The following is a 12,602-nucleotide window of genomic DNA, read 5'->3' on the forward strand; positions in this document are numbered from 1 at the left end:
TTTTCAGACCCTAGTTGGTAACACACTGTCTGATCGATTTGAGCAGGAGAATGGTGTGCCCCAGGGCAGTGTTTTAAGTGTTACCCTCTTTGCCATAGCCATCAACAATATAACATCTACAGTAAGGAGTCCAGTACAGTGCCCATTATTTGTGCATGACTTCCTCCAGTGTTGCAATGATGAGCAGTCAGTTGCAACTTACAGGGCAGTGGTTAGAGGAGTGGCCTGCACAGATAGGTTTTCAGTTTTATGCCAATAAGTGCGTGTGTTCATTTTAATCGTTCTCGTCATCCTTTTAATTTGCCTGTCTTGCATATATGGGACACTATCCTACATTTTAAATACACAGTGCAGTTTCTGGGCCTCCATCTTTACACCGGATTGTCATGGTTGCCACACCTGCGAGATCTGAAAGCCAGAACCCTGAAGGCACTGAAAATCCTCTAGTGCCTCAGCCACAGGCCTTGGGGAGCGGACAGGGCGCGTCTCCTCCAGTTTTGTCGGGCTTTTGTGCGCTAGCTGCTGGACTACGGGTGCACGGTGTATGGGTCAGCGAGGCCCTCTTATTTTCGGATCCTTGATGCTGTCCACCATGCGGGGATTCGACTGGCCACGGGTGCTTATCAGACCAGTCCCATACCCAGCCTCTGTGCTGAGCCAGGGAACCGCCACTTACCATCCGACGGCAGCTCCTTGTAGCTCCAACTTCACCCACTTACCATACTGTTGCCTGTCAGCCTCTAGATCGTCTTTTTTCCTGCTATCTCTGAGCCACGATGCCGTTTGGGATCCGTGTGCAACGTGTGATGGAGTCCCTCAGTGTGGAGCCCGTACAGCCCCAAATCCAGGGTTTTAACCACTTGCCACCCTGGTTACTGGAGAGGCCCAGAGTGGTTTTAGATTTGGTGCGGTACAAGAGAGATTGCACTCCTGCTTCTGTTTTTAATGCAACATTTTCAGCCATTTTATCTGAGCACCACGTCTATATCTGTTTATACGGATGGGTCGTAACAGGGGGATTCCGTTGGTTGCTCTGTTACTTTTCCGGATCGTGTCCTCAAGGTCCGACTCCCTCAGACTTTTACTGTCTTTGATGCAGAATTGTCGGCGATCTTGAAGGCACTGGAACAGATGAAACGCTCTTCCCCGCCCTAATTTCTTGTCCGTTCTGATTCACAAAGCGCCCTTCACTCATTGCAACGTTTGTATCCAGCAGATCAAATAGTCCAGACCATCCAGGATGCCCTCCTCCAACTACAACGACTGGGGAAGGAGGTGACTTCCTGCTGGGTTCCAGGGCACAACGGCATTGCTGGGAACGAAAGAGCAGATCTCGCAGCCAAGGAGGCGTGCCTCGATCCGCCAGTATTTCAGTGTGCCATCCCCCTGCACGCACTCACCTCTCTGTTGAACTCACGAGTCATGCGTCGGTGGGAGGATGAGTGGCTGGAAATGACTGACAATAACCTCCGTTTAGTCCAGCCCACAACGCGTGTGTGGTGTTCTTCCTTCCAGCCACGTAGACGGGACGAGGTTCTCCTCACTCGGCTTCGGATAGGCCACAGTCCTATGACGCTTGGATTCCCGCCCCGGCGAGAGGACCCTCCAATGTGTGGTACTTGGGGCGTCCCGGTCACTGTGCGCCACGTTTTATTGGATTGCGTTTTATTTTCTGACCAGCGGACCGCGGCTGACTTGCCGGTGGATCTGCCATCTCTTTTAGGGAATACTCAAATGAATGTGGTTAAAGTTTTAAAGTTCTGTGACTTGTCCAATGTTTCTACCAAAACTTTATAGAGAGGGTCTTAAATCTGTTCACAGGGTAACTGATTCGCCCATATTTTACGTAAGTTGCCAGAGAGTGACAATTTTCTGTGGCATTCTTGACGCTCCTTTCTCGTATTCTTACGTTTTATTTTCTTGTACAGCGTTTCTTATCTTTTCCTGTTTTCTTTGCGTATATGCTTCCATTTTACTAAATTCGTCCACATTTGTTTCCTTCAATGTGTGTCAGGGCGCTGATGACGTCGACGTTGAGCACCCCAGCGCGCGCGCGCACACACACACACACACACACACACACACACACACACACACACATTCACACAAAATTCTGTCAGAGACGGCAAAGAACTTGGAAGAGCTGTTGAACGGAAGGTACAGTGTCCTGAAAGGAGGATGTAAGATGAACATCAACAAAAGCAAAACGAGGATAATGGGCCGGCCGAAGTGGCCGCGCGCTTCTGGCGCTGCAGTCTGGAACCGCGAGACCGCTACGGTCGCGGGTTCGAATCCTGCCTCGGGCATGGATGTCTGTGCTGTCCTTAGGTTAGTTAGGTTTAACTAGTTCTAAGTTCTAGGGGACTAATGACCTCAGCAGTTGAGTTCCATAGTGCTCAGAGCCATTTGAACCATTTTTGAGGATAATGGAATGTAGTCGAATTAAATAGGGTGATACTGAGGGAATTAGATTAGGAAATGAGACACTTAAAGTACTTCACGGTAAAAGATAACAACCAAATAGTTATAAGATAAAGATTTATTGAAATCCTTGAGCGCGGCCTCGGTATATCTAAATATAACTTCATGGGAAGCAAAATTTCACCTGAGCAGGAAGACACCGTCATTAGCAAAAGACTTATCAACATAACTGAGATAGAAGAAAAAACAAATGCTTATAGTTTTAAGTACCCATGAAAATTACCAAAGTATTACAACACAAAAACTTTTAGTCACTTACTAAAATCACATCTTGCAGTGGAGATGCATAAAACAAGCATGCCAAAGGCGGCACCAGTAGTTAAAATATCACTTCCATCTGTACAGCATAATTATGAAGATGCGAACACGGCATGATATTAGTACTTGGCCTGTGAACTGGCGTGAAAGGGTGTGGAAGCAGTAAGGCAGACAGTTTCACCGAGAGAGAGAGAGAGGGCACTTGTGGTATTCGCGAGACACTCGCGCACATTGAAACCCGGGGTACATACCCATGGGCATCAAAATTTTAAAGGTTGTGCTAATTCAAACCCTCTGTCTTAATAAATAGAACATACCAGAACCATTTAAAACACCTGCATACAATAGAAAAAGGAACACCAATTTGCCTGTGTCCTAGAGTCAAGCAGATGAAGCCTGCGCTAAGGAACATATCTAACGAGAGAGGGCACTAGTGTTATGCGCTAGAATCTCGCGCAAAATGAAGGCTAGTATACATACTAACAAAAACGAACGAAATGTTGTAGAAAATCGAAACCATCTTTCATGAAGAATGAAAAACATAAAAGAATCATTTAAACCACACATACACATCGAAAACCGCGAACAACAATCATCAAAATCACGTAAAGTCCCAACAAGGTAGGAAAGGAGCATCTCACCAGCATAAACATACAAGAAAATTAGCTTCTAGTCAGCCAGACTATATCACGTTAGAGCAAGAAGGGGTTTGAAACAACCCAAAAAAAATTGTTTCTAAGCTGCACCTGTTCGTTAAGAATAAATCCATCTTTTTGAGATAGATGTTTAAAAATTTCTAATTGCTCGAACACGTCCAGTTTGTAACACTTACTCTTTTCGTGTAGCAATTCTATGTCATTCAGTTTACGTGGCGTATGTTGTAACAGCAATAGATATTCAGCAAACGTGTAATTGTACACATTTTCCCCATTTTTACCTAGCACGTGTTCTTTATGTCTTACTTTAATGGGTCTACCTGTCTGTCCAACGTAATTGTTGGGGAAGTCGTTACAAGTAATTTTGTAAACTCCGGATTTAATGCCAAGTTCTTCCCGTGCCCTAATAGTATGAATCACTCTTTGTTTTAAGCTATTTTTTACGGAAAAGCCAACTCTGTAATCTTATTGCTTCAGTAGAGGTCTCCTTATCTTGTATGATACGTTCCCCAAAAATGGAAGAGAAATAAAGTTATAACGCTCAATCTTTATCGCTCTGTTATCTTCTAAGATTGAACATTTTACAGCTGTTTTTTCCTAACAATTTGCTGAATTAACATAGGGTCATATCCATTGCTAATAGCTATGGATTTGACTAAAGATATTTCTTTCTCTAAAGAATCCTGTTCACGGCACGATGAACTGCAGGGTTAAAGAAGGCAACTTTGTGAGATTGTGGATGACAAGAATCTGCTGGGATAATAATATCAGAAAAAGTATTTTTACGAGAAATTCAAGTGTTTTAAATGGTTCTGGTATGTTTTATTTATTAAGACAGAGGGTCTGAATTAGCACAACCTTTAAAATTTTTATGCGCATGGGTATGTATCCCGGGTTTTCATGTGCGCGAGTTTCTCGCTCATACCACAAGTGCCCTCTCTCGGTGAAACTGTCTGCCTTACTGCTTCCACACCCTCTTCACGCCAGTTCACAGGCTAAGTAGTGATAGTATGCCGCGTTCGCATCGACCATCTCTTCATAATTATGCTGTACAGATGGAAGTGATATTTTAACTACTGGTGCCGCCTTTGGCACGGTTGTTTTATGCATCTCCACTGCAAGATGTGATTTTAGTAAGTGACTAAAAGTTTTTGTGCTTGTAATACTTCGGTAATTTTCATGGGTACTTAAAGCTATAAGTATTTTTTTTCCCGTTCTCTATCTCAGTTATGTTGATACGTTTTTTGCTAATGAAGGTGTCTTCCAGTTCAATTGGATTTTGCTTCTGATGAAGGTATACTTAGATATACCGAAACTGTGGTCAAGGATTTCAATAAACTTTTATCTTGCAACTGTTTGGCTGTTATCATTTACCGTGAAGATTTTCAACAGTTGCTGCTTCAGCCATGTCCAAAAATTTTTACACTTAAAACAGTAAATGAGTTCTGCTATTTGCGGAGCAAAATAACTGATGTTGGACGAAGTAGAGAGGATATAAAATGTAGACTCGCAATGGCAAGGAAAACGTTTCTGAAGAAGAGAAATTTGTTAACATCAAGTATAGATTTAAGCGTCAGGAAGTCGTTTCTGAAAGTATTTGTATCAAGTGTAGCCATGTATGTAAGTGAAACATGGACAATAAATAGTTTGGACAAGAAGAGAATAGGAGCTTTCGAAATGGGGTACTACAGAAGAATGCTGAAGAATAAATGGGTAGATCACATAACTAAGGAGGAGGTATTGAAGAGGAGTTTGTGGCACAACTAGACAAGAAGAAGGGATCGGTTGGTAGGACATGTTCTGAGGCATCAAGGGATCACCAATTTAGTATTGGAGGGCAACGTGGAGGGTAAAAATCGTAGAGGGAGAGCAAGAGATGAAAACACTAAGCAGATTCAGAAGGATGTAGGTTGATGTAGGTACTGGGAGATGAAGAAGCTTGCACAGGATAGAGTAGCATGGAGAGTTGCATCAAACTAGTCTCCGGCCTGAAGATCACAACAACAAAAATTTTAGCATAACACTAACATTCATGCAAATCTCATTTACTAAAATTTTGTGTTAGTTAACTATTACACAAGAAAATTATTGTATACGTGCACATGTGTAGCACAATTTAAGGTACTTGCACGTACATGTGTACTGTACAGGATAACCAAAATGATTACGTAAAGCATACAGCATAGTTTTTGAAGTTGAGTGATAGAAAGCTGTAGTTGGAATACTGTCATCTACCACGATCAGTATATATGTTAATCAGTGGACAACTATCTGTCACTTGCAGCGAAACCTGTACGTCAAATCTGAGAACAGTACAGCACTGTGTCTGAGGAGGAGCGGCACGGCAGCTCCGGAGTACCGTGGCTGCCACGACGCAGGCCGGCCGCCAACTTTGTGTCAAAGCAGCGCCGAAATGTAGCTCAGGCCAGTGAGTTGTGTCGTCACACTTGTCACTTACATACAATTAAGAGCAACATCTGAACAGATTCAGTAGCATTTTCGTGAGGGCAGGAACCTAAATTTTGAGAAGATAAAACAACTAAATGAAATGGACAAGATGCACAGGATATTCGCAACATTTTTTGTTTTCCTAGACACGAAAAGAAATTAAACTACGACATCTGTTACATTTGGGTAATTCTAATTGTCCTGTTTTACTGCTGCTGGAATAGTATTTGATCGTGATTCATGAAGCGTGTTATCTGCAGCAATGTGCGCAACTACACTACTGGCCATTAAAATTGCTACGCCAAGAAGAAATGCAGATGATAAACGGATATTCACTGGACAAATATATTACACTAGACCTGACATGTGACGACATTTTCATGCAATTTGGGTGCATAGATCCCGAGAAATCAGTACCCGGAACAACCACCTCTGGACGCAATAACGGCCTTGATACGCTTGGGCATTGAGTCAAACAGAGCTTGGATGGCGTGTACAGGTACAGCTGCCCATGCAGCTTCAACACGATACCACAGTTCATGAAGAGTAGCGACTGGCGTATTGTGACGAGCCAGTTGCTGGGCCACCATTGACCAGACGTTTTCAATAGATGAGAGATCTGGAGAATGTGCTGGCCAGGGCAGCAGTCGAACATTTTCTGTGTCCACAAACGGCCCCTATAGAACCTGCAACATGTGGTCGTGCATTATCCTGCTGAAATGTAGGGTTTCGCAGGGATCGAATAAAGGGTAGAGCCACGGGCCGTAACACATATCAAATGTAACGTCCACTGTACAAAATGCTGTCAATGTAAACAAGAGGTAACCAATGGCACCACATACCATCACGCCGGGTGATACGCCAGTATGGCGATGACGAATACACGCTTTCAATTTGCGTTCACAGCGATGTCGCCAAACTCGGATGCGACCATCATGATGCTGTAAACAGAACCTGGATTCACCCGAAAAAATGACGTTTTGCCATTCGTGCACACAGGGTCGTCGTTGAGTACACCATCGCAGGCACTCCTGTCTGTGAAGCAGCTTCAAGGGTAACCGCAGCCATGGTATCTGATAGTCCATGCTGCTGCAAACGTCGTCGAACTGTTCGTGCGGATGGTAGTTGTCTTGCATACGTCCCCATCTGATGACTCAGGGATCGAGACGTGGCTGCACGATTCATTACAGCCGCGCGGATAAGATGCCTGTCATCTCGACTGCTAGTGATACGAGGCCGTTGGGATCCAGCACGGCGTTCCGTATTACCCTCCTGAACCCACCGATTGCATATTATGCTAACAGTCATTGGATCTCGACGAACGCGAGCAACAATGTAGCGATACGATAATCCTCAATCGCGATAGGGTACAATCCGACCTTTATCAAAGTCATAAACGTGACGGTACGCATTTCTCCTCCTTACACGAGGCATCACAACAACGTTTCACCAGGCAACGCCGGTCAACTGCTGTTTGTGTATGAGAAATCGGTTGGAAACTTTCCTGATGTCAGCACGTTGTAGGTGTCGCCACAGGCGCCAACCTTGTGTGAATGCTCTGACAAGCTAATCATTTGCATATCACAGCATCTTCTTCCTGTCGGTTAAATTTCACGTCCGTAGCACGTGATCTTCGTGGTGTAGCAATTTTGATGGCCAGTAGTGTATTTTCCCATTGTTGTTGTAACTTTATAGCTCTGACTTACGTTTATTTTCTTGTAAGTGGTGTCTCTTGGCTCCATCTAAAGACGTTCCTTCACTTATTGTGAAAAAATGCTGATCTCTATAATAGAATGTGTTTTTTATAACATTCAGGGTGACAGATAGGTAGAAAACTTACGATTAGAACAGAAATTCATCCTGTTTAATTTATAAAAACATTCCATACCATGAAGACATAATTCCATTTTTCTAATTTTTTTAACTAGTAGATTACTTTCTCTCATTAATAGATATATCCCTACATTTGATTATTAACACTAAATACATTCACATTCCTCGTTCGCAAAAATGCCGACTGTAAGTGAGTGAATATTTCCGTGTGAAGATATTATACCAAAACCTTCTGCAATCGCATTGATGCAGTAGTCGACATACCTGTCACATATGAAACACGTAGTTCGAGGTACCGATAGCTATCCCATTCCTCAAGGCTTTTGATGAGCACATATGGACCAGAGCTTCTGAGAACAGTTTTACTCATACCGCGGCGGATACGAGTAATTACATTTCCTTCAGTAGAATTTCCGTCGTATATTTCCCCAAAAGGTGTGGTGGTGTGAGTGTAATAGTCCTCGTAATCAGTCATTCCATGAAGTGTCTGAAAAAAACAAATACCCGCAAAAACACACAGACATCACCTTAAATGGCACAAAGAGAGGTAAAAGGAAGAAATGTCTCATTTTAAGACGGAAGATGGGAAAAGATGAGGTACTAACAGTGTAATAAAGAAGCTTCCACATTTTTAAGGCTAAGTAAACGTTAATGAAGCGTTTACCTACACAGAGGTTTAGGTCTATAGCCTCGATGTACCTATAAATGATATAGCGTAGCACAAGACATTTATTTTTCGATGCTATTAAGCATTCTTTTCTACCGGCGGGTGACATTAATGCTGACCGTGTCCGTAGCCGAATGGCTGACGTCGCTGCCTTTGGTGTGGAAGGGTCAGGGTTCGATGCCCTCTCCAGCCTGGGACTGGCTTTATAACACCCTGTATACATATAACACCCTGTATACACTGAAGCGCCAAAGAAATTGGTGTAGGCATGGGTATTCAAATACAGACATACATAAACAGGCAGAATGCGCTGGGGTCGGCAACGCCTATGTGAGACACCAAGAGCTTGGCGCAGTTGTCAGATCGGTTACAGCAGCTACAACGGCAGGTTATCAAGATGTAAGTGAGGTTTAAGATTGTGTTATAGGCTGCGCACGAGAGGTGGGACACAGCATCTCCGAGGTAGCGATGAAATGGGATTTTCCCATAACACCATTTCACGAGTGTTCCGTGGATATCAGGAATCCGGTAAAACATCAAATCTCGGACATCGCTGCGGCTGGGAAAAGATCCTGCAGGAACAGGACCAACGGCATCTGAAGAGAATAGTTCAACGTGGCAGAAGTGCAACCTAGAGAAGATTGCTCCTGATTTCAATGTTGGGCCATCGACGAATGTCAGCGTGTCAACCATTCGACGAAACATCATCGATATGGGCTTTAGGAGCCGAAGGCCCGCTCGTGTATTCTTGATGACTGCACGACACAAAGCTATATGCCTCGCCAGTGCCCGTCAACACCGACATTGGGCTGTTAATGACTGGCAACATTATGCTTGGTCTGACGAGCCTCGTTTCAAATTGTATCGAGCGGATTGACGTGTAGGGGTATGGAGACAACCTCATGAATCCACGTACCCTACATGTTATCGGGGGACTGTTCACGCTGATGGAGGCCTTGTAATGGTGTGGGGCGTGGGCAGCTGCGGTGATTTGGGACCCCTTATAGGTCTCGGCATGACTCTGGCAGGTGACAATTACGTAAGCATCCAGTCTGATCACCTGCATCCATTCGTGTCCATTGTGCATTCCGACGGATTTGGGCAATTCCAGCAGAACAGTGCGACACCCGCCACGTCCATAATTGTACAGAGTGGCTCGAGGAACACTCTTCTGACTTTAAACACTTCCGTTGGCCACTAAACTCCCCAAACATGATTATTTATTGGGCATCTCTGGGATGCATTGCAACGTGCTGTTCAGAAGAGAGCTCCACCGCCTCGTACTCTTACATATTTATGTAGAGCCCTTCAGGATTCACGGTGTCAGTTCCCTCCAGCGCTACTTCAGCCGTTAGACGAGTCCATGACACATCGTGTTGCGGCATTTCTGCGTGCCCGCGTGGGCCCTAAACGATATAAATCAGGTGTACCAATTTCTTTGGTTCTTCAGTGTATGTTATCAGTATCACCCAAAATTAAAATACCCACATTACTAATTTTCTTGATGAGAATACATCATCTCGGTATACATTATTGTGACCTTAGCGCTGATACAAAGTCCGTGCATTCATTTGCAGCTGTAGTCGCAGAACGAGAACTTGTTTACTGCAAGGACGCAGGAGATCTGCGGCTCCTCGTGCACATAAACCACTGAGACCGGTGTGCCGACATCAGGCTAACACTCAATCAGGGAGCCAGCTCTCACGCACTGCGGCCCCAGGCCCGGCCCGGCCCCCGCCGCTGGGCAGCGCCCTGTGTGGCGGCGGGCGGCCGCTCCTCCAGGCCAGCCGCCTCCCGAGGCTCCCGAGGTACGGCCAAACTTTCAGGAAACACTCCTCACACACAAAGAAAGAAAGTATGTTATGTGTACATGTGTCCGGAAACGCTTACTTACCATGTTATTACTTATCTTCAAATTACTTTAATCGTGGAATGGAAACACACAGCAACAGAACGTACCAGCGTCACATCAAACACTTTGTTACAGGAAATGTTCAAAATGTCCTCCGTTAGCGAGGATACATGCATCCACCCTTCGTCGCATGGAATCCCTGATGCGCTGATTCAGCCCTGGAGAATGGTGTATTGTATCACAGCCGTCCACAATACGAGCACGAAGAGTCTCTACATTTGGTACCGGGGTTGCGTAGACAAGAGCTTTCAAATGCCCCCATAAATGAAAGTCAAGAGGGTTGAGGTCAGGAGAGCGTGGAGGCCATGGAATTGGTCCGCCTCTACCAATCCATCGGTCACCGAATCTGTTGTTGAGAACCGTACGAACACTTCGACTGAAATGTGCAAGAGCTCCACCGTGCATGAACCACATGTTGTGTCGTACTTGTACAGGCACATGTGCTTCATTGAGCGTAGGTGGAAGAACATGGGGCCCAATCAAGACGTTATCATGATTTCATACGGGATACTCTACGTGTGCTGCTAGAACATCACCAACAATGCCTGCCCAAAAGTTCACAGAAAATCTGTGTTCATGACGTGATTGCACAATTGCGTGCGGATTCTTGTCGGCCCACACATGTTGATTGTGAATATTTACAATTTGATCAAGTTGGAATGAAGCCTCATCCGTAAAGAGAACATTTGCACTGAAATGAGAATTGACACATTGCTGGATGAACCATTCGCAGGAGTGTACCCGTGGAGGCCAATCAGCTGCTGATAGTGCCTGCACACGCTGTACATGGTACGGAAACAACTGGTTCTCCCGTAGCACTCTCCATACAGTGACGTGGTCAAGGTTACCTTGTACAGCAGCAACTTCTCTGACGGTGACATTAGGGTTATCGTCAACTGCACGAACAATTGCCTCGTCCATTGCAGGCGTCCTCGTCGTTCTAGGTCTTCCCCAGTCGCGAGTCATAGGCTGGAATGTTCCGTGCTCCCTAAGACGCCGATCAATTGCTTCGAACGTCTTCCTGTCGGGACACCTTCGTTCTGGAAATCTGTCTCGATACAAACGTACCGCGCCACGGCTATTGCCCATTGCCCCGTGCTAATCCATACATCAAATGGCCATCTGCCAACTCCGCATTTGTAAACATTGCACTGACTGCAAAACCACGTTCGTGATGAACACTAACCTGTTGATGCTACGTACTGATGTGCTTGATGCTAGTACTGTAGAGCAATGAGTCGCATGTCAACACAAGCACCGAAGTCAACATTACCTTCCTTCAATTGGGCCAACTGGCGGTGCATCGAGGAAGTACAGTACATACCGACGAAACTAAAATGAGCTCTAACATGGAAATTACGCGTTTCCGGACACATGTCCACATAACATCTTTTCTTTGTGTGTGAGTAATGTTTCCTGAAAGTTTGGCCGTATCTTTTTGTAACACCCTGTATATTGAACTTCTCTATGCACATCAGTTTCTTATTATTGCGATACGGTAGGGATCCAAAGCTCAGACAGTGACAGAATATATCTCCACATGTCATGGTCAATATTCAGGGGTATGACAGGAATGATCATTCCAAGCAAAAAAGTCAAGCAAACGCGGGCTCTGAAACGCATGCTTCAAGAGCTACGAGCACTTGTTTATCTTTACTACTCTGAAACACAACTCTTCTAATGAACAAGTGCTCGTAACTTTTAAGGTACACATTTCAGAACACATGTTTACTGGATATTTTTTTCTTGTTTTGGTCCATACTACCACTTCCCAAAATACGGAAAGCAAAGCGCTTTCAGTAGAAGAGATTTGTCTCATAGTATCGAAGACCAAAAATTGTAGCTCTTAAGATATGAACGATCATTCCTGTCATAATTTTGAATATTGACCATCACTTCTGAAACACCCTGTATTTGGTAGGTCCCATTACAGTTCATACAGTAAAGCAAGTTACTATTAGTTACTGGTACAATTCATTGCTTCCCACAGTTCCTGAAGTACTGGATAACGATATATACGTAAGAATAATCCATGCATCGGCCTTTCTTCAGCAGTCTTCGTGACATCACAAAGCATGATCTTGACGTGTGGCAAGAAATTCCTCAAGATGACATCTGATGGCTTTATGATTCAATTCCACAGGAGTTTTCGACCCTTTGGGGGTCACACCTCATACTGATATTGATAGTGGACAACCAAACGTAATGAAAGTTCGATCATTGAATACTAATGATGTTAGAACATTTCCACAAATTTTGACGAACACTGGCTGGTTCTTCATTGTACAACACATTCCAGTTAGAGGCACAGTTTCAGACATCGTATATAATATATTTGACAGAGTGG

The 12,602-nt window shown here is 44.4% G+C and overlaps 1 protein-coding gene across 2 annotated transcripts in view; it reads right to left on the reverse strand.

Annotated features, from left to right (window-relative positions):
* The window catches only part of LOC126092026 (uncharacterized), a 489,900-nt gene that overhangs the window by 323,976 nt on the left and 153,322 nt on the right, over positions 1-12,602 (reverse strand). For both annotated transcript variants that reach the window (XM_049907420.1, XM_049907421.1), the window contains one exon: positions 7,941-8,163. In XM_049907420.1, the coding sequence (XP_049763377.1) occupies positions 7,941-8,163 (223 nt within the window). The remainder of the gene's footprint in view (positions 1-7,940; positions 8,164-12,602) is intronic.

This window comes from Schistocerca cancellata, chromosome 7, assembly GCF_023864275.1.
Source record: "Schistocerca cancellata isolate TAMUIC-IGC-003103 chromosome 7, iqSchCanc2.1, whole genome shotgun sequence".
In the NCBI taxonomy this organism is placed as follows: Eukaryota; Metazoa; Arthropoda; class Insecta; order Orthoptera; family Acrididae; genus Schistocerca; species Schistocerca cancellata.